This window comes from Schistocerca americana, chromosome 3 (assembly GCF_021461395.2).
Source record: "Schistocerca americana isolate TAMUIC-IGC-003095 chromosome 3, iqSchAmer2.1, whole genome shotgun sequence".
Classification (NCBI taxonomy): domain Eukaryota; kingdom Metazoa; phylum Arthropoda; class Insecta; order Orthoptera; family Acrididae; genus Schistocerca; species Schistocerca americana.
The window spans coordinates 768,934,257-768,960,652 of NC_060121.1; the positions used below are offsets into that span (position 1 = coordinate 768,934,257).

Below are 26,396 nucleotides of genomic sequence, written 5' to 3' on the forward strand. Positions count from 1 at the left end.
TTGGAGGTGAGCTGCCAGCAGTGGTGGATGTGGGGAGAGAAATGGCGGAATTATGAAATTTGTAAGACTGGATGTCATGAACTGCTATATATATTATGACTTTTGATGACTATTAAGGTAAATACATTGATTGTTCTCTATTAAAATCTTTCATTTGCTAACTATGCCTATCAGTAGTTAGTGCCTTCCGTAGTTTTAATCTTTTGTTTAGTTGGCAGTAGTGGCGCTCGCTGTATTGCAGCAGTTCGAGTAACCAAGATTTTTGTGAGGTAAGTGATTTGTGAAACGTATAGGTTAATGTTAGTCAGGGCCATTCTTTTGTAGGGATTTTTGGAAGTCAGATTGCGTTGCGCCAAAAAAATATTGTGTGTCAGTGATTTTTCTAAGAGGACGTTTCAGTTCAATCCACACCAAAACAAAAATGTTTCTTTTGTGTAGTAATTCTCTGTTACAATCAGAACAAAAAGTTTTTTGCTGAATTGCATTTAGTAAAGGTGTAACTACGTTCCTGGTATTCATAGATTAGTAGTTTTACTATATTATAACACATTTTGCTTGTTACTTAGGGAAAGTGCTGCACAGAAAAGTATTGGTCGACAAGCCACTGGAGGACCAGGCTATAATCAGTAGTACCACATTTCCCAAACGGTGAAAAAAACAGAGTCATGAGAATAATTTACTAATGTTTCGTCACTATTTAATGCTGCGGTCCATAAAAATAGGATAATTTGTATGTATTTGATACTTCAGGAAACAAAAGGGTTGGAGTGTGTTTGCAGGCATCCGGTAAGTGGAGATCAGAACTATTTCGAAATATCCTGGTTTACATAAAAAGGAGGCAAAGACGTAACATTTAGTCAGTTATATGTTTCGTAGTATGAATTTTATGAAAATTGGAGAATGCAAGATACGCCATAAATAAAACTAATTCCATGCAGGCAGCTGTGGGCTCGAATGTAGAAAATGTTTTAAATCTAAAAGTAGGAGGTGATAGATTGATATATTTTGCGGGACCTCTGATGGACGTGTAATTACACGGAGCAGCAACACATCAAATACAACGATTTAAGGTGCTATTAATAGCCAAGTCTACGTGTTCTGTGGGAAAAGACCTCCATTCCTCCTATACAGCTACCGACACTGCGGCAAGGATATGGACAGCATGTCAACAGCACACTTCACGAGACTATCCGTATCTATTTCAGTTCGGAAGATCAAGCTGCCCACTAGATGCAATGAATTTTGAGATATTTGGAGATATTCGTCCACAAGATTGACCGCCTGCGAAAGTGAACTAACATTTTGTAGAACAAAAATCGTTGTATACTGAATCTACGTCAGGAGGAATATAGACATCAAAGGGATCTTACAAACTTCGGCATTTACTGCTGCAGGTTGAAAGATATGGACGTTCATGCACCTAACTTTAAAAGCGCAGTTCCACTTTTGTCTAACAAAGAGGGATGTGATGGAAAGAGCAGCGGTCCAAAACCTCATATAGAGACCCACAGTTAGGCTTTCTACGCTAGTATCATGGTGGTCAACAGAATGAAAAGTTATTATGTTACAAATGTTTTTCCTACATAGTTCTGTCGACACATATGTCATCTACAATCACTTTACAACCTATCTTGACCTTAGCCTTCATTGACAACTGTTTTTGATCTTTAGTGCAGCTCATATTCTGCTGTGGTTATGCAAAAGCCTGTTATGATAGATTCGGAGAAAACTTCACTTCTGTATGAGAAACTTTGGTTCAGCAATTTCTGCCGTCTCTCAACCGTAGGAGGAGCAACATGTAGTCACTCGACCATCTACAATTTGAAATGTCTCCTGTATTTCTGTAGCCTGAAGATGAGTTCGTGTGGTATTTGACGTCTCGGAGAAATTCGACCAAATTAGCTATCCAGGAGTCTTCTTTACCTTATTTTAACAGCTGTGTTTCATTTCGATGCATACAGCTGAGGCATATTGATTACAGGCTTGATTTTTCACGTGTGGCCGTTCAACGCAGTAATGCTATGATGATAACATTGTTGCATAGCAAACATTTTTCCGGATCACTCCTACATTTTGAAGCTATTGCTCGACACAGACGGGAAAAGACTCACATCTTCGTCAGACCGTGTGCCACAACGGCAACTCAGAGGATGCGAAGAATGGGAGTATTGCAAAAGCAGAGCAACGCCTATGCTTCATTGCTGCACAGCAAGCACAGTTACAGTAACGAACGCAGACGGTACTTTATGACTGCACTCAGAACTTGGTCCCGCAAACTCTACAACACGAAGTGATAACATGCCACATCTGAGTTCCACCGCTCCAATCCGTTTATGAGAAATGCAGAGGCAGCCAAAACCGTCGTCCATACTGTACTTGAGACACCACGGTGTGGACAGGTTTGCTGACACCTCTATTTAAACGAAAGCAAGTGTTCGCCTAGCCTGATACAATGATCTGATATCTGATTTAAACATCCCTGTTTTTGATAGGTCGTTCTCGGCGTCTGAGAAGGTCGATAACACTTTTAGACTGGAGCTCTACATGAGGGAAATTATGTCATAAGTCTAATGTTTCAAGATTCAGGTTTGACTTAAACAGACACTGTTGGGTAGCTAATACATATTTCATCACCTACATAATGAATTATTATTGTAATTTATTATTATTGTTGTATAGCGTGAGTGTGGCTGTAGGTGTATGTTCAAATTTGCCTTTTTAAGGTGAAGACACACACACACACACACACACTTTCAAGCAAACGCAGCTCTCTCACACACACAGGACCTCTGCCTTATAAAGCGGTAGTGAGGTACGATCATCACAGTCCGTTTTTTTTTCAACGTTTTAAAATCTGTGTTCACATTTGTTTCCGATTAGTGATTCTTTTCTATCGCCTACTGGTCGCTGGTGATTGTCGTGGAAGCAGAAAGTTTCTGTTTTAATGCTATCAGTATTACTGCTACCGTCCTTTCTAATAACCATAAGGAAATTAATAATTTGTAATAACTGTCTGACTTAGTAGTGCACTGGCAAAAGAATTAAGATGTATGCAAATATGTTTCTGTCAAAACAGTGAGCAATTAATACAGAGGAACAGTTTAGGCACCAGTGACTTAAATACTGTTTGTTTCTATTCTCAGCAATGTGTAAGACGGCAAAATCCACTCAAACAAATATACGCAACAAAAGATTTTTATTTTATAAATAATACATTCAGTATTTCAATAAATACAAAGTCACATACTAGTCACCTGCACAGCAGGAATGAATACTTTTTATCGGAGTATTACGTGAAAATAAAACATAATATAATAATGGCGTGTGACGAGGGCCTCCCGTCGGGTAGACCGCTCGCCTGGTGCAAGTCTTTCGATTTGACGCCACTTCGGCGTCGATGGGGATGAAATGATGATAATTAGGACAACACAACACCCAGTCCCTGACCGGAGAAAATCTACGACCCAGCCGGGAATCGAACCCGGGCCCTTAGGATTGACAGTACGTCGCGCTGACCACTCAGCTACCGGGGGCGGACAATAAAACATCATATGCACTGTGCCACAGAAGTTTCGTTGAAGCCTATCTCTCCACATTGGCTGTAGACAAAATCTATGGTATGAATATATGAGACTCCTCCAAAATTAGTTTCACGAAGTCTTCTCCTTTACTTTAAGAGCCACGAATCTCTTGCAATAGCAGGCCGTCTTGTACAGCAAATAGACCACCACGGACGCCACTGCAACAACGAATCCGATGACGTCGAGCAGCAGCAGCTGCCACCAGGTCAGGTCGAGGGCTGCACTACGCATGTGTGGAGCACCCTTGTGGCGTATCACGTACTCGATCCACCACGCGGCATTATCCAGAGACCTCTCCTGGTGCTCACGGAATACTGCTGAGAGTCGCTTCATGTTCTCTCGGTAGCTGTGCGAAAAATAGGGAAATAATCGTAGGGTGCAAGTAATAATTAGAAGTTACTGCAGAAGTTGAGTGCGAGAAAAATAATGAAACTCAGTTAATCAAACAGGAATTAAGTTTAAAAGAAAAAATATTAGTATGTATTACGAAAATCTTTGTAAAAGTGACACTAAACATAATATAATGGAGTCAGATAAGGTTCAGAAAGAGGAAGCAAACTACAACCGCGAGAGATCAATCTGTATATAGAATTATATTTCTTACGTAGAAATTGTCCTTTGTATGTCTATAGCAACGAAACGTCACATACAAGTACATTCAGAATTTGTCATTACTCTGCTAAAGAAAACGAATCAATATAAGGCTGAACTTTTTGACAACGTAGAAATCTCTGGAAGCAAGCTACAGCTCAGCTCGAGAAATACTGGGGGAAAATATCAGTTTGTTACCTTGATAACACAAATGAAATTTTAATATTTCTCATCAAAATTAAAATATGTTAACTTACCTATCATTTCCAAGAACTGTGTGAACCGCTTTCAGAACGGTATCGGTAGTGACATCTTTGAATGACAGACGGTACCCAATTCCTGCCTGCACCATTTTAGCCACATTGTGCTCTTGATCTCCCATGAAAGGAATGCCAATTAGAGGCACTGCGAAGTAACTTGCTTCATTCATGCTCTGGAGTCCTCCCTGAGTGATGAACAGACGAATGTTTGGATGTGCTGAAAAAGCGGAAAGACAGGTAATAAACGTGGTCTGTACAGAGCTCTTCGCACAGGAATGCTACAGTGTACAGAAGCTTACCCAAGACGTCCTGCTGGGGCAGCCACTTGGCTATCATGACGTTCTCCGGCTGTCCAGGCAGGCTGTCCACCTCCCACTTCCAGAGCACCCGCTGTGGTAACTGCGCGAAAGCTTCGAGGAACGCTCGCCTCTTATGCTCTGGCAGTGCAATACTTTTCACATTGCTGCCGAGGCTGAAGTAAATCACACCATCTGTTGCACCATCAAGGAAATTTTGGATATCCTGCAAAATAAATAGCCCCTTGGGAGTAACTACATTATATAGACAAATTGATAACTTAGAGAATGTGCTACAAAAACGGAAAACTATCCAAGATACTCATTTTATTGAGCTGGATCGTAAATTTCTTTCTATCTTAAGCACAATAAACACTGTACCGAACACTTGTAACAAGTGTAAACAGGATGTCAAATTATTTTCATCACAATGTACCTTATTCTAAAGGTTAAAAGCTGGTAATATCACTTACATCATTGAGCCTATGGGTATTTCAAGGTTATTGCTACATCCTTTTCCCAGAAATGTTAGTCCCCAATATGCTGGAAAAGTGTCTGTGTAGTTTGAAAGTTATGAATAAGAACTAGTCATAAGTTGAGGATATGAACTGATGTGGTGTGCTTACATACATTTTCTTAGTGATAACTGAGAACATTTATACACTTACACGTAAAGCTTTTAGTGTTACCAGCTATCAATCATACCTTAGTTTTTCACCACATGATTTTCTATAGCTAACTCATATTAAATCACTAAATATTAAGCCATAAATTAAAGTTTCACTACTTGTCTCACCAGTACATGTCTGAGGTTGGAAAAGAAGAGATTACGTTTAACCCAAATTTCATGTGTGCTTACGAGCTTATTTCCAAAATGTAACTAACAGCTGCTGAGAAGCTTAAAAAGATGCCAAGACGTTCTGCCAGACCACCCACTACCTTACTCAAGCTGGCTGTAGAGCTGCCTAAAGCCAGTTCAAATGAGATACATGTGTTATTATTATTATTACACATTTGTCTGGAATGACCAAAGAACGTGACAACATGACAGCTCCTAGGTATTGTGTGTACGCCATTCATGAATAAAAGTCAGCAAAAGACATTGGGTTATTGGAACTTCAATCCCAGAATCAGCCATCAGACGCAATGCAACCGTTAAAATAAATTGGTACCTACATCCTTCCAACAAAATGATTTCACTCTACTCATAAATATAGATAGCCAAAAGATTTATAAAACACCTTTGATATAATTTCACATTTCCTCGTGAATTTTGAACAACACTCGTAACAAACCTGGGAGTCTGTGACTTTGTCCAAGTTAACAATATTATTTATGCTTGGCTTCAAAGCCACACTAAACGTATTTTCCTGTATTTTTGTTCAGTGTAGTTGGCTGGATCGAGTGCATGCCAATGGACATGACTTCTTCTTCTTCCTTAGCATTTGTCCCACATGCCGGCGGTGTCCACTGTTTCGGTTCTCTGTCACCATTTTGTCCAATCTTCTGACTGATCAGTGTGCAGGATTGTAATCTTCAAGCAGAGTTTCAAGCCATCGCTCCCTAGATCATGTTACTGCCTGTTTAAATTTACTCTCAAACTAAATACAATCTTTTCCGCTGTTGTATGTCCTCCAAGAATAACTCCGTGCCATTTTAGAAGGCTTTCTCTCCTCTTGTCCACATTTGGCACTGACCATATAAATTACGAAATCCTCATTTGTAACGTGATCGTGTACTGTTAATCAAGATGTCCACCTCAGAAACTTTGCTTCTTCGACAGCAGATCGTTGCTTCACTTCTTTGTTTGAAGTGCAGCATTCAGCATCGTTTTCTGAACGGATTACAAACCTGTATACTTCCGACTTCAGAAAATTTGTAAAACATAACTTTATACAATGCCTGACATAAAAAAATTGAAGCATCCAGCAGAAGTGGGTTGGATGTAAATGTAACTTCCTATAGGTTCACACTAACGGTAGATGTGTAAATGATTAAAGTTGCAGTTCTCTGCAACAGGTAGAATGCCCACCATACTGCATTAGTATTGTCACCAGGACTTTCTCTGGTGAGTACAGCTCCGCTAATTCCTTTAAATATTACTCGTTTCATCGATGGTTTAGCCACACATCGTTATCTCTGTTGATGTTCCTTAAATAAGTTACAGTGTCTCCAGTTGATTACTATTTGCTATGCTAAGTCTCATACAAAAACTTATCTTCGTCACTTTCTATGTGTTATAGAAGACACTGAAACTAATTTTATTTGTATATAAGTCGCTTGATAGTTTTTACTATATTGTTGTTTGCTCTTACTACTTTCTAGCAATACCAGTACCCCTCTTTCCCATGTTGTTGATTGCTTTTACTCTTTTGTACCAATACCAGTACCCCTCAAGCAATTCAATGTTACTGATGGAATTAAAAACTTCAGACATCGAATTTTTAAATATTTGTTTCTTTTATTCTTTGTAGTTTGTTTGTCATAGGTTACATGTAAGGTACCATATCATAAAGATCATCGCTTTTATTGAATATTGTGACCTGCGGTTTTTCATGTGATTTTTTTAACTCATTTCTATACCTTTCATGTTTGCAGATAAGTAATTATATTCCAAATTTGCTTTGGTTTTCTAAAGTACACACAGTTAAATATTCGTGATTCGATAAGCTTGTCTTAACATTTAGCATTGTTAACTAGATATGTAAACGATGTAATTTTGACTATATAATTTTTCCATTCCATTTGCAGCAACTACTAACATTTAAATAAATGGTCATCAGCCTTAATAGTTATATTTTATCTATAAAAATATACAAGGAGACTGAAAATTCACAAACGTCAGGTAGAAATATGACATGTGGCGCTTCCACACTGCAGCCAATAGCAATTTTCATTTTCCAGAATGAGCAAAATAAACGGTGTAATTATGTCCTCATACACAACACTGTTCATTGTAGTTTCAAAGAAAGTAGGGCCCACTGTTTGACGATGTGATGCAGCGCACTACACACCGATTTTCTAACAGCACAAGGTGTTTTCACAAAATAATAGTGTTTTTTCGGTTGATCAAATTCAAGTGTTTTGTCTACTCACGTATCTACTAACAAAGAAACGTAACCAGCACGATCTCATAATATAAAGCGGAAAAAAGCACACTTGCATGATTATCAGCCCCAGAAATTGACCGTGTTGGAAAATTTGTGCCATAATTTTTTACAGTACTCAGTTATGGCCTTCTGAAAGTACAACTTTTAAACTTTCGCGTGCATTGTTTGCTTGTCACTCGCTTCGGCCCATTTTAACCTCCTAATGCCCGAGTGCGAAATACTGTACAGTGGAGTGACAACCAGTGCCCTCCTATTCACGCGATTTCAAAGGCTAGGGAAGACGAGGGGCAAGATGGATATATCTGATAACCGTGATTTGAAAAATCTTATTCGAGAACACATGTTATCTTATGCACAAAAAAAAATGGGAAGTCATAACAGAATGAAATATGTCAACCTCATGCACATGTACGTTCAACATCATTTTAACAATCTATATATGTACCTCAAATCAAAACGAGTAAACCTAAGAAACTGAAGAAACATTACGAAACGAAGTTTGTGACTTCTTCATTACCATTTAATCATGCCAATCACGTTGAAGAATAGTGCATCTTCGGCAAATGTAGTTCAGTTTAACAGCGTCAGATTTAAAATTCAAAGAAAATAACGCACAACAGCGATCTTAATAATTAAATAGTGCTATGTTACTTCTTTAATCACACATCCATTCATTTCATTCATTTACACTGTATTTCTGAATTGCGATATAGCGGAGAAATCTCTGTCACCATGTAAAGGTCAGAAACTGCACATTGACACAGCTAATAAAAGCATGTAACCAACTTCAAAATAATATCTCACAGGCCTCTACGGGAAGGACTGACTCGGTATGCAGAAAAGTTAAAACAATCTCCTGTGAAACTAAAAGTAACGGCGGTGACACTAAGAATGGTACGGGAATTACACTGTTGAATGCAGCAGAGAAAGCGAATAGGTGGAAGGAGTAAATTGAGGGCCTCAGTGAGAGCGAGAACTTACCTGATGAGCTGATAGAACAGGAAACAGCAGTCGATATTGAAGAGTTAAATGATCCAGTATTAAAATCAGGATTTAGAAGAACTTTGGAAGACTTAAAATCAAATAAGGCAGAAGGGAAGCCGCAACATAACGATTACACACGTTGGCGTGTAGTATGTATCAGACTGGTGGTATGCCATCAAACTTCCGCGAAAACATCATCCGGACACTTGCGGAGATATCAAGAATTATTGCACAATCAGCATAACAGCTTATGCGTCCCAGTTGCTGACAATAACATACAGAAAGCTGGAAAAGAAAATTGAGAATCTGTGGATGACGATCAGTTTGGCCTTGGGGAAGGTAAGGGCACCAGAGAGGCAGTTCTGACATAGCAGTTGATAAAAGAAGCAAGACTGAAGAAAAATCAAGGCATGTTCGTATGATCTGTCGACATGGAGAAAGCGTTCCACAATGTAAAATGGCGCAAGTTATTAGAAATCACGAGAAAAATAGGGATAAGCTATAGGAAAATACGGACAACATATTCAAGAACCAAGAGATAACAAAAAGAGTGGAATACCAAGAACGGACGACAAAGAGTGTTAGACAAGGACGTAGCCTTTCACCCCTGACATTCAATCTATGCAGCGAACAAGCAGTGGCGGAAATAAAATAACGATTCAAGAGTGTGATTAAAATTCAGTGTGCAAGTATATCAATGGTAAGATTCGCTGGTGACATTGCTATCCCAAGTGAAACTGAAGAAGAATGAAAGATCCTGTTGAATAGAAGGAACAGGCTACTGGGTTCAGGATATGGACAGAAGGTAAATCGAAGAAAGACAAAAGTAATGAGAAGTTGCAGAAATGAGGACAGCAAGAAAATTAACAGAAAATTTTATCACGAATTAGATGATATTAAGGAATTCTGTTACCTAGGGAGCAAAATAACCGATGACGGACGGAGCAAGGAGGACATAAAAAGTGAACCAGCACTGGCAAAAATGACACTCTGCGCCAAGAGAAGTCTACTGGTATCAAACATAGGCCTTAAGTTGAGGAAAAAATTTCTGAGAATATACGTTTTGAGCACAGCATTGTATAGTAGTGAGACGTAGGCTGTGGAGAAATCGCAACAGAAGATAATTGAAGCATTTGAGATGTGGTGCTACAGAAGAATGTTAAAAATTAGATGGACTAATAATGTGAGGAATGAAGAGCTTTTCCAGAGAACCGGTGAGGAACGGAATATATTGAAAACTCTGATAAGAAGAAGAGATAGCATGATAGCACATCTGTTAAGATATCAGGGATTAACTTCCATCAAATAGTTAAGGACGTAGGTTGGAGTTGTTATTAAGACGAAGTGGATGACACAGGAGAGTAATTCGCATCAATCCAGTCAGAAGACTGATGGCCTAGAAAAAAGAAAAGAAACTTTTCCTCCCTGACCTATACAGTACTTCACACTCAGACATTAAGCGGGCCTCCACTATGGTGGAATGCATGACAAACTAATGGTGCACGCGTAGTTCCCAGACTATATTTTCAGAAGGTCATAGGTTGGTACTATCAGAATTATGGCCGAAATTTTCGTGCCAGACAGGTTCTTGAGGATAGTCTCTTGCTAGTGTGCTTTCTTCTTCGTTAAATAAGTGGTCTAGTTAGTGACATTTCTTTGTAAGAAGAAATCGTGTCTCATCAGTTAAGGAAGTGTAGTCCAGCTCTGCTGTTGCGTAGGTATAAACAAATGTCTGAAACAATGGAACCCACAGTACAGGAGACATCTCAATCCGTGGCCTTCAATTTCTGCGCACTACAAATAAAAACTTAAGCTCTCGCATCTTCATCTCCAACAGATGAACCCTGAACCGGACAGACAGTCTCCTCAAGCTTTTCGAAGAAGAACGAAACATCCTTTCACTAGCCATAGCCAGTTTGAAAATAACCGGTCTACCCGTTATCTGCTTGCCTGCAACTGTTCCATATTCCTGGAAACGGCGATTAATTTCGTTACTGTGGAACCGTTCATGACTGAGGCATCTGGATATTTCCCACGAAACATGTCTACAACACGTTGCCTGTAGATGATCAGCAAAACACTGTTCGATAATGATAACTCGTTTTTCATGGAAAAAAGATACGTTGACCTATCTATGAACTGCACAATACAACAGACATCGTGTGTGTTGTACCTACTGCATTAGGACCTTTGTTTGTTGTCGGTATACATGTGTCGCCATTTTGCGGTGGTTGATTGAACGAATGAAGTGCAACTGCAGTTTACAGACATTTATTTTCATATATTTGACAGATGGACAGCACTGTATATGTTACCTAAATAGGAATATTACCCAAATTCAAATTCAGTTACATTGCTTTTAATATGTTGTTGTTGGTAAATGGTGGCCATAAAAACAGAGAAAAATAGTTCCCTTTGGAATTAAGAGTAACTGAAACAATATTAAAGACAGTCGTTGCAGACTTCAGCAATGGAGTTTTCAGTATGGTACAAGTTTATTAGTTATACGAAATTTAACGATAGTGTACGATGAACAATGGCAGGCAATTTTTCAAGTCTTTTTCTGTAATTTGAGATCGGATGTATAATTGGAGGATGATAACCGTGTGTGTTACAATGAGTTTGTTCAAGATCTTGGTCAACAGTGAGTGGTAGCACACTTGTCCATGTAGCATCATTTCCCTTCTTTAACAGGGTGATGAGTTTGCTTGTGTAAGTAGACACGGTGCATTGAAGTTGAGATGGGGCTAACAGAGAATGCTTGGAGCGGAGACCATGGGCTCGTGGCAAACAATTGTCCAGCTTTATTTCCTTGCCCAGCCTAATGTCCACCCATGTGCTGAAAGGCTCTGTGTGAGCGGTGGGCAGAGGGCCACTGCCTAATGTTTTGTGGACCAACTTTGTAGATGGACATCGGTCACTTTAGAAAACACAGGCTGCAGGAAATGATGTGCTAATATCGTTATCTGTCCCCCCCCCCCCCCCTGCCCTCTTCCCCTATCGTGTCTCCCACCAGGCACCAGGGCAGCTACCACAGGAGACATGTGATTGGTCCGCCTGACACTTCATGCAGGTGCATGAAAGGTGACCTACATATCTAACCGTAGTTTTTGATGTTTTTCTAGGTTATACTGTCGCAGAGACACAAAATCTTTCTGAACGAATTTTCAGTTGGGAGATGTAGGGAACGTGTAAAAAATTTCCTTTAAAATAAGACTGTTAGGCGGCTGACAACGAGAAGAGATCTTTTTCATTGAATTTCACCTATAAAGTCTAGATTCTCACAGAATGACGATTTCATTGTAGAATATGTTTCCTATCAGGTCTTGCAAATTCATAATGAAGTTACTTCATCACTTTCCTCACAATAACGTCTTTAACTGTGGACGTGTGCTTGACTAACTGTCCTTAAATCAGTCTGACGTTATTCGCAATCTTGTGAGTTCCTACAAGTATGGCATTATCGACAACTGACACAATTCTGCTCGTCATCTCCTTCTGACAGAAAACATCTTTATGCATGCTTCATACACGCAACCTGTTGTCACACACTGAGCGTTCAGTGAAGTGCGTGACAATATTTTAACGAACAGCATACAATTTACTCAACAGATTCAGTGGACCAAGGGTCTGTGTGCTGTGTCATGAATTACGTGTGTCAATCAATAAAAGCTCAATTATCAAAAAGTAATCAAATAATTATCGGAGAATTCCTTGCACCCTATAAAGGCACACTAGTAAGTTCAAGGCGAAATTATTTGTCGTGGATTAGCGAAAGTAGATTTTTCTACTTACCCTAGGAAGTGGCTTCCGCTCTTTCTCCAGATGCAGTCCCGTCAACTCGATGATATTAGGCAGCAGCGGTCGCGGATAGTTGACGCTGAAGTGGTTGTTTGCAAGAAGGAGGCTGAAGTTTCTGTCGATTTCGTATATATGGGGGATACCGGGACCAAAATACTTCCTAACGAGCTCATTTTGCGATGGTATCACTTCGTAGTTCATTATGTAAGTACATCGTGCTATAAGGTAGGCATTATACAGCCTTTGCCAGAAGGACATGTGGTCTGTATACCCAAGCATGACATCGGGAGAGTATGCCGGGTTGTTGGGATTCCCAAAAGAATCCAGTACTGCAGCGGGAGCGCCCAGAGACACGAAGGCAATTGTTGGTGGGTATCCCAGGAGATGAATCAAGCCATAATAGCAATAATACATTAACTTTTCTATGATTATTACGTCGAAAGATTGTTGGGACCTGCGAACAAAGTTAAGAGGTCATATTATCTCAGCACTGAAATTTTGAGAACGCAAAATATATCATTCAATTCAAACATCATAATTACCGAAGGAAATCCTTAATCTGTTGGGACTCTAACTGGATCTCGCAAATCGCCTTTCCTGCAGGAGTCCAGGCACTCATCGCTTCCATTGGGCTTTTGTCTGCCATTGATACAAAGTCAAATGATGTCTTCCAGTATTCGTACGTTGCCGACAGATCAATTTCGGTGTAATTCTGGATATTTTTCTAATGGAAGAAATTTTTTTTAGTGAGAAATGTCCTTACATATGTAACAAGAACAATAATGAATTACATTCTAATGCCTAAAAGTTGAGCTAAGGCAAGGAAAAGCAAGAACAAGGGAAAGTTATCACCCGTAATCATAGCATTTTGAAAGTGCTTTTTTATGAGTTATATCTCCGTAAAATGACCTGTACCCTACTTCGAGCAGGTTACTGATTTAAAGACAACGGTAAGTAGAGCAGCAGACTGGAAGTTCCTGAGTCGTATTTTCATTTTAGTTGCGAGCAGAGAGTAGTCTCTTGGTGAGATTTACACTGTAAGGTGTCACGGTCGTCATTTAGACTCTATTTTGTAACGTGGACTCCTCAGGTGCCTAGCGGGTGCCTAGAAACAGTTCGAACCCAGAGAACTGTCTAAGAAGCATGGAATGAGCTACAAAGTGACGGAACCTGCCCCTTTAGCTGCGCTTCCCGATGCAAGCTTGTTTGGTGGTACTCTGGAGTTAGATATTTCGAGTCTTGGTGGTATATGAAATTTCGGTACCTGTATGTCCCAAGCAAGAGGAACAGAGGCGGTGGCGTAAATCTCCCTGATCATCAGACTGTAGCTCCTCAAAACTTCTCTGCGTTGTTTCATGGAGTGACAGCATGTAGCGTTGTTGATAGTAATTGCGGGATGGGGATACTAAGCTTAGCTGTTTCCTTGTTACTATTCAAGGGAAGATGGATATGTGCTGGTACTGATATTTACATCCTCACGGCACCCTCCCTTCAGCCAACAGTGCCACATATCTCCTCCGCTTTTGAGACCGTTAATCGACTGTCTGCAGAACTTACAACTACTTGAAAGTTTAGCGCTGGATGCCATACACACAGCAGTGCTTGTGCAGTTCACGGAAGTTAAGTAATGGTGCTGTCCAGCGTAGTGCCAGTGGCATCGAGACACCCTAAGTGGCGAATATGTCCTTCACAGATGAATTAGGCTTCTGCTTGCAGCATTATTTTTCATCGCACGGTCATTTCGAAAGAAAGTCGTTGCCATTTCCGTTAGAGGAATATCGTGGACAGTTTGATGATTGACAATGCATCATACTGAAGTGCTCAGATATTCGTTGATGATCAGCTGTATATCTTTCATCCCCTGAGGTACGCTGATTACGTACTGCAACCACATGACCCGAACAGGTGGCTGAGACAATGGTATGATACTGAACTCGTATTCTGGTGGACAGAAGTTCAAATGTCGCTCTAGCCATCCTGATCTAAGCTTTCCGTGGTTTCCATAAATCACTGAAAGCAAATCCTCTGATGATCCCATTGAAAATAACACAGCTAATTTCCTTTTCTTTCGTTCCCAAATCTGAGTTTCTGTCCTGTCTATAACGACACCGTCTGCGACGGGGTTTAACCGGAATTATTCTTCCTACTTCTTTGTAACTACACTAGGAATGAACTAAACAGTTTCTTACTAACAAAAAGCGATAACCAGATAATATATTCTAGAAACCTGTTAATAATATAATAATTAATTATTTAATATATTTAATGTAGGCCATGAAGCACACCTAAAGCAACAAAGTAATATACAGAAATGTAGTAATGTTTTCTAAGTGTTGTATGTGTTGAAGCATACATACTGAACTTCCGTTTATTTTAAACTTATTTAAGATCCTAAACAATCTATTCATACTTATTAGAATTAATAAGAGCAGGCAATAGGAGCAGAACATCGGCCATATGTCTCATGTTCAAGCAAGTGCGACGATAATTGGGAATAGGGAAATTATAGTAAGATACCTTTCCTCCAGATGATTTTTAACCTTACAATCATTTTGAAACGAAATCTTATAAACAAATGTCGCACTGTGCACTTTTGTTATTTTGGACCGTTACAGAAATATGTATCAAAAAAATGGTTCAAATGGCCCTGAGCACTATGCGACTTCTGAGGTCATCAGTCGACTAGAACTTAGAAATACGTAAACCTAACTAACCTAAGGACATCACACACATCCATGCCCGAGACAGGATTCGAACCTGCGACCGTAGCGGTCGCTCGGCTCGAGACTGTAGCGCCTAGAACTGCACGGCCACTCCGGCCGGCAAATATGTATCCTCACAAATATTTACGAGGGTTGCCCAGAAAGTAATGTACTGCACTTTTTTCTCAGCCAAAAACAAAGCTAAGAATGCGAAACGTTATTTATGTATTATTTGAAGTCTTCTGAGTGAGCTCGCCAAGTTTCCGTCACATCTGACTGATAGTGTAGCTGCAGGACAGTTTCAAAATGGCAACTGTAGCCGATGTAGGCCACAAGAAATGTGCCGACATTGAATTTCTCACTGCAGAGAAAGAAATTTGGGGAATATTCACAAATGATTGTGCAAAGTCTATGGAGCATCTGCTGTCGACAGAAGTACAGTTAGTCGCTGGGGGCGGAGGGTGAGGTTATTAGGTGGCGCTTCGACGCAGCTCCACGATTTTCAGCGCTCGGGGAGACCACCACGGCTGTCACACCTGACATGTTGCAGCAACTCCTACCGCCAATAAGGTCATGATCACCATATTTTGGAACTATGAAGATGTGATTATCATTGATGTGATGCCAACAGACGGTGCCACTAATTCAGAAGCATATGTCAACACATTAACAAAAGACGCGCTTCCGGCGAATTCGGCACCACAGCAACCCAGGAGATGTTCGCTGCAACAAGATAACGCTCGGCCCCACACAAGTCTGAGGATTCTGAACACATCGCAAAAAGGGGTTGGTCAGTGTTACCCCATGCATGGGGCTAAGAAATGAAAGAGGAAGCCGCCTGGTAGAATTCTGCACAGAGCACAACTTAATCATAGCTAACACTTGGTTTAAGAATCATGATAGAAGGTTGTATACATGGAAGAACCCTGGAGATACTAAAAGGTATCAGATAGATTATATAATGGTAAGACAGAGATTTAGGAACCAGGTTTTAAATTGTAAGACATTTCCAGGGGCAGATATGGACTCTGACCACAATCTATTGGTTATGACCTGTAGAATAAAACTGAAGAAACTGCAAAAAGGTGGGAATTTAAGGAGATGGGACCTGGATGAACTGAAAGAACCAGAGGTTGTACAGAGTTTCAGGGAGAGCATAAGGGAACAATTGACAGGAATGAGGGAAAGAAATACAGTAGAAGAAGAATGGGTAGCTTTGAGGGATGAGGTATTGAAGGCAGCAGAGGATCAAGTAGGTAAAAAGACGAGGGCTAGTAGAAATCCTTGGGTAACAGAAGAAATATTGAATTTAATTGATGAAAGGAGAAAATATAAAAATGCAGTAAATGAAGCAGGCAAAAAGGAATACGAACGTCTCAAAAATGAGATCGACAGGAAGTGCAAAATGGCTAAGCAGGGATGGCTAGAGGACAAATGTAAGGATGTAGAGGCTTATCTCACTAGGGGTAAGATAGATACTGCCTACAGGAAAATGAAAGAGACCTTTGGAGATAAGAGAACCACTTGTATGAACATCAAGAGCTCAGATGGAAACCCAGTTCTAAGCAAAGAAGGGAAAGCAGAAAGGTGGAAGGAGTATATAGAGGGTCTATACAAGGGCGATGTACTTGAGGACAATATTGTGGAAATGGAAGAGGATGTAGATGAAGATGAAGTGGGAGATACGATACTGCGTGAAGAGTTTGACAGAGCACTGAAAGACCTGAGTCGAAAGAAGGCTCCCGGAGTAGACAACATTCCATTGGAACTAATGACGGCCTTGGGAGAGCCAGTCCTGAAAAAACTCTACCATCTGGTGAGCAAGATGTATGAAACAGGCGAAATACCCTCATACTTCAAGAAGAATATAATAATTCCAATCCCAAAGAAAGCAGGAGTTGACAGATGTGAAAATTACCGAACAATCAGTTTAATAAGCACAGCTGCAAAATACTAACACGAATTCTTTACAGACGAATGGAAAAACTAGTAGAAGCCGACCTCGGGGAAGATCAGTTTGGATTCCGTAGAAATACTGGAACACGTAAGGCAATACTGACCCTACGACTTATCTTAGAAGAAAGATTAAGGAAAGGCAAACCTACGTTTCTAGCATTTGTAGACTCAGAGAAAGCTTTTGACAACATTGACTGGAATACTCTCTTTCATATTCTAAAGGTGGCAGGGTAAAATACAGGGAGCGAAAGGCTATTTACAATTTGTACATAAACCAGATGGCAGTTATAAGAGTCGAGGGACATGAAAGGGAAGCATTGGTTGGGAAGGGAGTAATACAGGGTTGTAGCCTCTCCCAGATGTTATTCAATCTGTATATTGAGTAAGCAGTAAAGGAAACAAAAGAAATATTAGGAGTAGGTATTAAAATCCATGGAGAAGAAATAAAAACTTTGAGGTTCGCTGATGACATTGTTATTCTGTCAGAGACAGCAAAGGACTTGGAAGAGCAGTTGAAGGGAATGGATGGTGTCTTGAAGGGAGGATATGAGACGAACATCAACAAAAGCAAAACGAGGGTAATGGAATGTAGTCGAATTAAGTCGGGTGATGTTGAGGGTATTAGATTAGGAAATGAGACACTTAAAGTAGTAAAGGAGTTTTGCTATTTGGGGAGCAAAATAACTGATGATGGTCGAAGTAGAGAGGATATAAAATGTAGACTGGCAATGGCAAGGAAAGCGTTTCTGAAGAAGAGAAATTTGTTAACATCGAGTATAGATTTAAGTGTCAAGAAGTCATTTCTGAAAGTATTTGTATGGAGTGTATCCATGTATGGAAGTGAAACATGGACGGTAAATAGTTTGGACAAGAAGAGAATAGAAGCTTTCGAAATGTGGTGCTACAGAAGAATGCTGAAGATTAGATGGGTAGATCACGTAACTAATGAGGAAGTATTGAATAGGATTGGGGAGAAGAGAAGTTTGTGGCACAACTTGACCAGAAGAAGGGATCGGTTGGTAGGAGCTCCACTGCAGACCACCCCTACGTGTTCACATGTTAACCCAACGACACCGTCAATTACGATTTCATTGGGAACGGAACCATCGAAATTTAACCGCCGATCAATGGAAACTTGTCGGCTCTTTGGATGAATCACATTTTTGCTACATTAGGTTCATGGTCGTCTGCACAAACGCCGTCATCGAGGTGAATGGCGGCTCGTAACGTGCAGAAAGTCACTGACGCAGGCTGGTGGGAGCAGTATTATGCTACGGGAAACATTCTCATGTTCTTGCATGGGACCTGTGGTACTAATCGAAGACACGCTGCTGGCTTGAACCACCTGCATCCATTCGTGCATGGTGTTTTCCCCGACAGCGATGTCATCTTTAAACAGTAGAATTGTCCATGTCTCGTCCACACCCGACGCGCGTCTCTACGAACTGTCTGTGTGAGTTTGAGATACTAACGTGGCCAGCAATACTCCCAAAACTGACCCTGATAAAACATGTGGGACCAGCTCAGACCCCAAATATATCCCGATGCCAGTATCCGGGATATCAAGGAACCGTGTGACAGTAGTTTGAGGAACGTTATAGTGAACTCACGTTGATGTCTCGGCAGCGAAATTCGTTCTCAAGTAAATCCTATCGAACCCATCTGGGTCGCTATCGGGTGCCATCATCGCGTACGCAAGTCGGCAGCCCGTTATTTACGCGCATTACATGACCTATGAACAGACATCTAATGCCACACATCTCCGCAAACCTACTAACAAACAATCCGATCCCCGATACGCAGAATCAGTGATGTATTTCGTTCCAAAGACGGACAAACAAGCTATTAAGCAGGTGGTAGTAATGTTTTGGCTCATCAGTTCCTGTTTTACTTTGGGTATGTGCATCGTTCTACATCTACATCTACATCTACATTTATACTCCGCAAGCCACCCAACGGTGTGTGGCGGAGGGCACTTTACGTCCCACTGTCATTACCTCCCTTTCCTGTTCCAGTCGCGTATGGCTCGCGGGAAGAACGACTGTCTGAAAGCCTCCGTGCGCGCTCTAATCTCTCTAATTTTACATTCGTGATCTCCTCGGGAGGTATAAGTAGGGGGAAGCAATATATTCGATACCTCATCCAGAAACGCACCCTCTCGAAACCTGGCGAACAAGCTACACCGCAATGCAGAGCGTCTCTCTTGCAGAGTCTGCCACTTGAGTTTGCTAAACATCTCCGGGAACGCTATCACGGTTACCAAATAACCCTGTGACGAAACGCGCCGCTCTTCTTTGGATCTTCTCTATCTCCTCCGTCAAAACGATCTAGTACGGATCCCACACTGATGAGCAATACTCAAGTATAGGTCGAACGCGTGTTTTGTAAGCCACCTCCTTTGTTGATGGACTACATTTTCTAAGCACTCTCCCAATGAATCTCAACCTGGTACCCGCCTCACCAACAATTAATTTTATATGATCATTCCACTTCAAATCGTTCCGCACGCATACTCCCAGATATTTTACAGAAGTAACTGCTACCAGTGTTTGTTCCGCTATCATATAATCATACAGTAAAGGATCCTTCTTTCTATGTATTCGCAATACATTACATTTGTCTATGTGAAGGGTCAGTTGCCACACCCTGCACCAAGTGCCTATCCGCTGCAGATCTTCCTGCATTTCGCTACAATTTTCTAATGCTGCAACTTCTCTGTATACTACAGCATCATCCGCGAAAAGCCGCATGGAACTTCCGACACTATCTACTAGGTCATATATATATATTGTGAAAAGCAATGGTCCCATAACACTCCCCTGTGGCACGCCAGAGGTTACTTTAACGTCTGTAGACGTCTCTCCATTGATAACAACATGCTGTGTTCTGTTTGCTAAAAACTCTTCAATCCAGCCACACAGCTGGTCTGATATTCCGTAGGCTCTTACTTTGTTTATCAGGCGACAGTGCGGAACTGTATCGAACGCCTTCCGGAAGTCAAGAAAAATAGCATCTACCTGGGAGCCTGTATCTAATATTTTCTGGGTCTCATGAACAAATAAAGCGAGTTGGGTCTCACACGATCGCTGTTTCCGGAATCCATGTTGATTTCTACATAGTAGATTCTGGGTTTCCAAAAACGACATGATACTCGAGCAAAAAACATGTTCTAAAATTCTACAACAGATCGACGTCAGAGATATAGGTCTATAGTTTTGCGCATCTGCTCGACGACCCTTCTTGAAGACTGGGACTATCTGTGCTCTTTTCCAATCATTTGGAACCCTCCGTTCCTCTAGAGACTTGCGGTACACGGCTGTTAGAAGGGGGGCAAGTTCTTTCGCGTACTCTGTGTAGAATCGAATTGGTATCCCGTCAGGTCCAGTGGACTTTCCTCTATTGAGTGATTCCAGTTGCTTTTCTATTCCTTGGACACTTATTTCGATGTCAGCCATTTTTCGTTTGTGCGAGGATTTAGAGAAGGAACTGCAGTGCGGTCTTCCTCTGTGAAACAGCTTTGGAAAAAGGTGTTTAGTACTTCAGCTTTACGAGTGTCATCCTCTGTTTCGATGCCATCATCATCCCGTAGTGTCTGGATATGCTGTTTCGAGCCACTTACTGATTTAACGTAAGACCAGAACTTCCTAGGATTTTCTGTCAAGTCGGTACATAGAATTTTACTTTCGAATTCACTGAACGCTTCACGCATAGCCCTCCTTACGCTAACTTTGACATCGTTTAGCTTCTGTTTGTCTGAGAGTTTTTGGCTGCGTTTAAACTTGGAGTGGAGCTCTCTTTGCTTTCGCAGTAGTTTCCTAACTTTGTTGTTGTACCACGGTGGGTTTTTCCCGTCCCTCACAGTTTTACTCGGCACGTACCTGTCTAAAACGCATTTTACGATTGCCTTGAACTTTTTCCATAAACACTCAACATTGTCAGTGTCGGAATAGAAATTTTCGTTTTGATCTGTTAGGTAGTCTGAAATCTGCCTTCTATTACTCTTGCTAAACAGATAAACCTTCCTCCCTTTTTTTATATTCTTATTAACTTCCATATTCATGGATGCTGCAACGGCCTTATGATCCCTGATTCCCTGTTCTGTACATACAGAGTCGAAAAGTTCGGGTCTGTTTGTTATCAGTAGGTCCAAGATGTTATCTCCACGAGTCGGTTCTCTGTTTAATTGCTCGAGGTAATTTTCGGATAGTGCACTCAGTATAACGTCACTCGATGCTCTGTCCCTACCACCCGTCCTAAACATCTGAGCGTCCCAGTCTATATCTGGTAAATTGAAATCTCCACCTAAGACTATAACATGCTGAGAATATTTATGTGAAATGTATTCCAAATTTTCTCTCAGTTGTTCTGCCACTAATGCTGCTGAGTCGGGAGGTCGGTAAAAGGAGCCAATTATTAACCTAGTTCGGTTGTTGAGTGTAACCTCCACCCATAATAATTCACAGGAACTATCCACTTCTACTTCACTACAGGATAAACTACTACTAACAGCGACGAACACTCCACCACCGGTTGCATGCAATCTATCCTTTCTAAACACCGTCTATACCTTTGTAAAAATTTCGGCAGAATTTATCTCTGGCTTCAGCCAGCATTCTGTACCTATAACGATTTCAGCTTCGGTGCTTTCTATCAGCGCTTGAAGTTCTGGTACTTTACCAACGCAGCTTCGACAGTTGACAATTACAATACCGATTGCTGCTTGGTCCCCACATGTCCTGACTTTGCCCGCACCCGTTGAGGCTGTTGCCCTTTCTGTACTTGCCCGAGGCCATCTAACCTAAAAAACCGCCCAGCCCACGCCACACAACCCCTGCTACCCGTGTAGCCGCTTGTTGCATGTAGTGGACTCCTGACCTATCCTGCGGAACCCGAAACCCCACCACCCTATGGCGCAAGTCGAGGAATCTGCAGCCCACACGGTCGCAGAACCGTCTCAGCCTCTGATTCAGACCCTCCACTCGGCTCTGTACCAAAGGTCCGCAGTCAGTCCTGTCGACGATGCTGCAGATGGTGAGCTCTGCTTCCATCCCGCTAGCGAGACTGGCAGTCTTCACCAAATCAGATAGCCGCCGGAAGCCAGAGAGGATTTCCTCCGATCCATAGCGACACACATCATTGGTGCCGACATGAGCGACCACCTGCAGATGGGTGCACCCTGTACCCTTCATGGCATCCGGAAGGACCCTTTCCACATCTGGAATGACTCCCCCCGGTATGCACACGGAGTGCACATTGGTTTTCTTCCCCTCTCTTGCTGCCATTTCCCTAAGGGGCCCCATTACGCGCCTGACGTTGGAGCTCCCGACTACCAGTAAGCCCACCCTCTGCGACGGCCCGGATCTTGCAGACTGAGGGGCAACCTCTGGAACAGGACAAGCAGCCATGCCAGGCCGAAGATCAGTATCAGCCTGAGACAGAGCCTGAAACCGGTTCGTCAGACAAACTGGAGAGGCTTTCCGTTCAGCCCTCCGGAATGTCTTTCGCCCCCTGCCACACCTTGAGACGACCTCCCACTCTACCACAGGTGACGGATCAGCCTCAATGCGGGCAGTATCCCGGGCAACCACAGTCGTAGTCCGATCATGGGATGCGTGGGACGAGCTGGCCGCCCCCGACAAACCCCCATCCGGACCCCCACAGTGATGCCCATTGGCAACAGCCTCAAGCTGACCGAAGCCAACACTGCCTGAAGCTGGGAGCGAAGGGATGCCAACTCAGCCTGCATCCGAACACAGCAGTTGCAGTCCCTATCCATGCCAAAAACTGTTTTGAAAAGAACGTCTGAACTAATCTACAGAGAGCGCAAACAAATCGACAAAATTTAAACGGTTATTAAAATACAAGATTGCCTAGTAGATGCAGTAATGCTGCTACTTGCGCACTGCTGACACTGCTCGGCGGCGGAAGGAGACAACGCGAATTTACACTATTCAGGTACTAAAACGCGATGCTACACTCTCAAATACTATAATACGCCCGAAATTTATGAATTAAACAATGCAAGTACCAAAAACACGCAAAGAAATTAAGAATTAAACTATGTAACAAATGAGTGAGCTAGGAGTATACGACTTACTGCTGCAGCTGCTTATCCAACGGCGGCAGGGAGCACACTCAACAATAATTAACAGACAGATATCCTAATTCTTTATGAGGATACGTATTTCGGTAAGTCATACAACAATCCCATTTATCAGTGATATGTCGCAGTCCCTCTGGCCCGGATGTATGATCCTGTTAGGTATAATGTCGTAAAGCAGTTATATTCTCCCCTGAGCCAAGCTGGCCTGGATACTGACACCAGGATGGATTTGATGTCTGATCTTGTCAAGCACGTTTTGTCAGTGTCAGACTTGAGGACATTGCTGGCCACAGCAGTAGCTCAAAATCAGACAGTTTATAGAGAGACACGTGTCGTGTGTGAACGAGTGTACTGAAAAATGTCTCCACAACACTGTCACGTGGGAGGCAACTCCTATCTTCTTCCAGTTACGCTTCTTCTTCTTTTCATTTTTCACACAGTCACGCCAGTTTCTTCTCCTATAGTTTCATTACTCGCTTTTTTATCACGTTCCTCATGTGTCCGTGCTCATCGTAATGAGTGTAAATTGGAAAATGTACTGTACCCAGTTGGTAGTGGAAATAAATCAATAAATAAGGAAGTAAAAGCTAAAAATAAGCGTGAATGTAACTGCTTGATAGACATGTATTAAAACCAATGGAAATGCCTTTGTATAATGTAGCGAACAGTATGAAATGAAATTAATATAGTAATGTATTAAAAGTATCTTGCACAACAATAATGCAAATGACTGGCACTGCGATACTGCAATGACTGCCGTTCACAATGGCAACTAAAAATCCTTCAATTTTGAACTTGAGAGACACGTGTACAGATTATCTGAAGGAATTTAATTAATCTATGATTTACTATTCATTAACAACTAAGCCGCATTGAAATTCCAGTAACAAAAATTATGTCATATTTGCTACAGAATGGTTGAACTCAAAATAAGTAGCATCATACAGATTTCAAAAGCACCATCTAGTATCTTTGGCACGGAATTTGAAATATTGTAACAATATATGATGTCTGAGTGATAAACCTACATACATTAAACATATCTACATGCTTTATTAGGTGTCTGACGCTGAAAATCAGTTTGAAAAGCAAACAAATTTCCGTAAACATTTCTGTATCGTTACATGGGGTTAAGACACAGCTGCACGTCTTCTCTCGTGCTTAATGACGGTAAAAGTCACGCTTGTAGCAAAAGACTGCTTCAGTTTTTAACCGAAAGAATATTTTTATGACATTCGTTTCAGTATGTGCAGACTTCGAAGCTGTGTAACAAGACGGTAGCTTAATTCATAGAGCAATCTTAAGCTGACACATGTGCTGCGAGTTTATAGAGCACCTTCCTCTGCAAGTTTAACGAGTGGTCACCGGCAGTTCTGCGACTAAGGCTTTACGATGGATTTGTCCCTCAATAAAATTACGGCATCCATCGAGAGTCGCATAATAACATCTCAGTTGATAACAGCAGCTACAGTATCTCAGTAACAGGCTATCGTCTGCCCCAGCTTCCCAAAAGTGCATCGCATCATCAAACCGGGGTCGATCTTCTAGTGCTCCTAAAAGCGGGAGGGAACATTGGATCGCCGGCAGCTTGATAGCAAACGACTCCAGGTTCCGAAGTCCAGGAGAGGAACGTGATCAATACATGCCACTGTTATATTGCCGTCTAATGACGTCATGTGATAAAAGGAAAGAGTGATAAATCGAAAAAATGCATTGGATCCTTGAGCATAAATCCACGATTTCGCTATTTTTACGTAATTTAACGGCAGTTAAGGCTGTAAAGAAATCAGGTAATTGCCGACCAAGGACCATTACTCATCAAATGAACCTTTTCGGCGTATGCTATAACAGACGATAAATTTAAATTACATTTGTGACGTCTACAGAGTTTTAAATGTCTGCACAGGGATCTTTCTGGTATCTCTCGCCAACATAACTCTGCAGATTGTTCGTGGAATTCATCCTGCTCCGAACAATAACCTTCAGTGAGGAAAAGTGCCGTCCAAGCTGTACAAAAACTACATTCCTTGTCAAAGATTCCTTCTCTACCTATTATGACAGTAATATTCTCTGTACAGCCAAAGGTTTACTTACTCTTATGGGGTCCGCTGTGATGAGTGTGACCTGGTGGCCTCTTCTGACGAGCTCGAGGGCTATCAGTCGGAAAGGCAGCTGGTGGCTGATGGACGGTGTCGGGATGATGCCCAGAATCCTGGCAGAATTTGTAGCTCGAGCTGCCAGCATCAGCACCAGGTATAGCGCCACAGAGCTCCTCATAGCGAAATAACCAATCGTGCACCTGCAGACAGAGGCAAGGACTACATAAAAGCACTGTACCGGTCTGCTACAGAGAAAAAGAATAACTAAAGCACAATCCCATACCCTGCCGTGTTTCTGGAAGTTTTCTCTCAACAGCCGCGTGGGAAAGAATCGAATATTTATTATGGCTACTCTCTGTATTAGTCCCGGACCACCAAGGTATGTAAAAAGTAATATTGGATGATTCTATGTCAAGTGGACTACGACGCGCAACAATCTAAGATTTCTTTTTAAATTTTACGTGGAGCATTGTTAAACGATCAAATGAAGATAGGCAAATTTCTAGCTCACAAACGTTTTGAGTAGAGACGTCACCTGTTCAGATGTGCTAAAGAACGGCAGCTCCACGAGAGGCGTATGCTGTCACCTAGGACCTCGACTCCGCCGGGAGAAGAATCGGAAGGCGTCTGGATACAGCCGCATCTGTTCTGCCGTTTATGTGCTAGCGCGTAGCCTCGGTAATAGGTCCAGTCACGGACTGGGAATTCGCTGAGTAATGCTAGCTAGTACTCCTCCAACTGAGGGATTAGTAATCATGACTTGGCGACTCGTGTGCTTGAGTTTTATCTCCCTTGTGACACTAAGTAGAGTTTGGGTCTGAAGATTGTCTCAAAACTCCGTAAAACATGACTTTATAGATTATCTTCTTGTTTCACTTATCTCGTTAAGTTTCATAAGTGTCTGCCAACATTG

The 26,396-nt window shown here is 41.6% G+C and overlaps 1 protein-coding gene across 1 annotated transcript; it reads right to left on the reverse strand.

Moving 5' to 3' along the window:
* Positions 1-3,427: 3,427 nt before the first annotated feature.
* On the reverse strand, positions 3,428-26,115 carry LOC124606963 (UDP-glycosyltransferase UGT5-like). Its single transcript, XM_047139101.1, has 7 exons — positions 26,019-26,115; positions 25,479-25,683; positions 13,166-13,347; positions 12,618-13,077; positions 4,732-4,954; positions 4,430-4,649; positions 3,428-3,927 (listed from the first exon to the last, which is right to left on the reverse strand). The coding sequence occupies exons 2-7, from the start codon at positions 25,659-25,661 to the stop codon at positions 3,651-3,653; spliced, it is 1,545 nt and encodes a 514-aa protein (XP_046995057.1). The 5' UTR covers positions 25,662-25,683; positions 26,019-26,115; the 3' UTR covers positions 3,428-3,650.
* Positions 26,116-26,396: the final 281 nt, after the last annotated feature.

Excerpts from the sequence above, each read along its gene's own strand:
- LOC124606963 (XM_047139101.1), bottom strand. The coding sequence starts at position 25,661 with ATGAGGAGCTCTGTGGCGCTATACCTGGTGCTGATGCTGGCAGCTCGA. Across the intron at positions 13,078-13,165 it reads CAGATTAAGGATTTCCTTCG|GTCCCAACAATCTTTCGACG; the intron begins GTAATTATGATG and ends CTTTGTTCGCAG. Across the intron at positions 4,650-4,731 it reads GCCCCAGCAGGACGTCTTGG|CACATCCAAACATTCGTCTG; the intron begins GTAAGCTTCTGT and ends CCGCTTTTTCAG.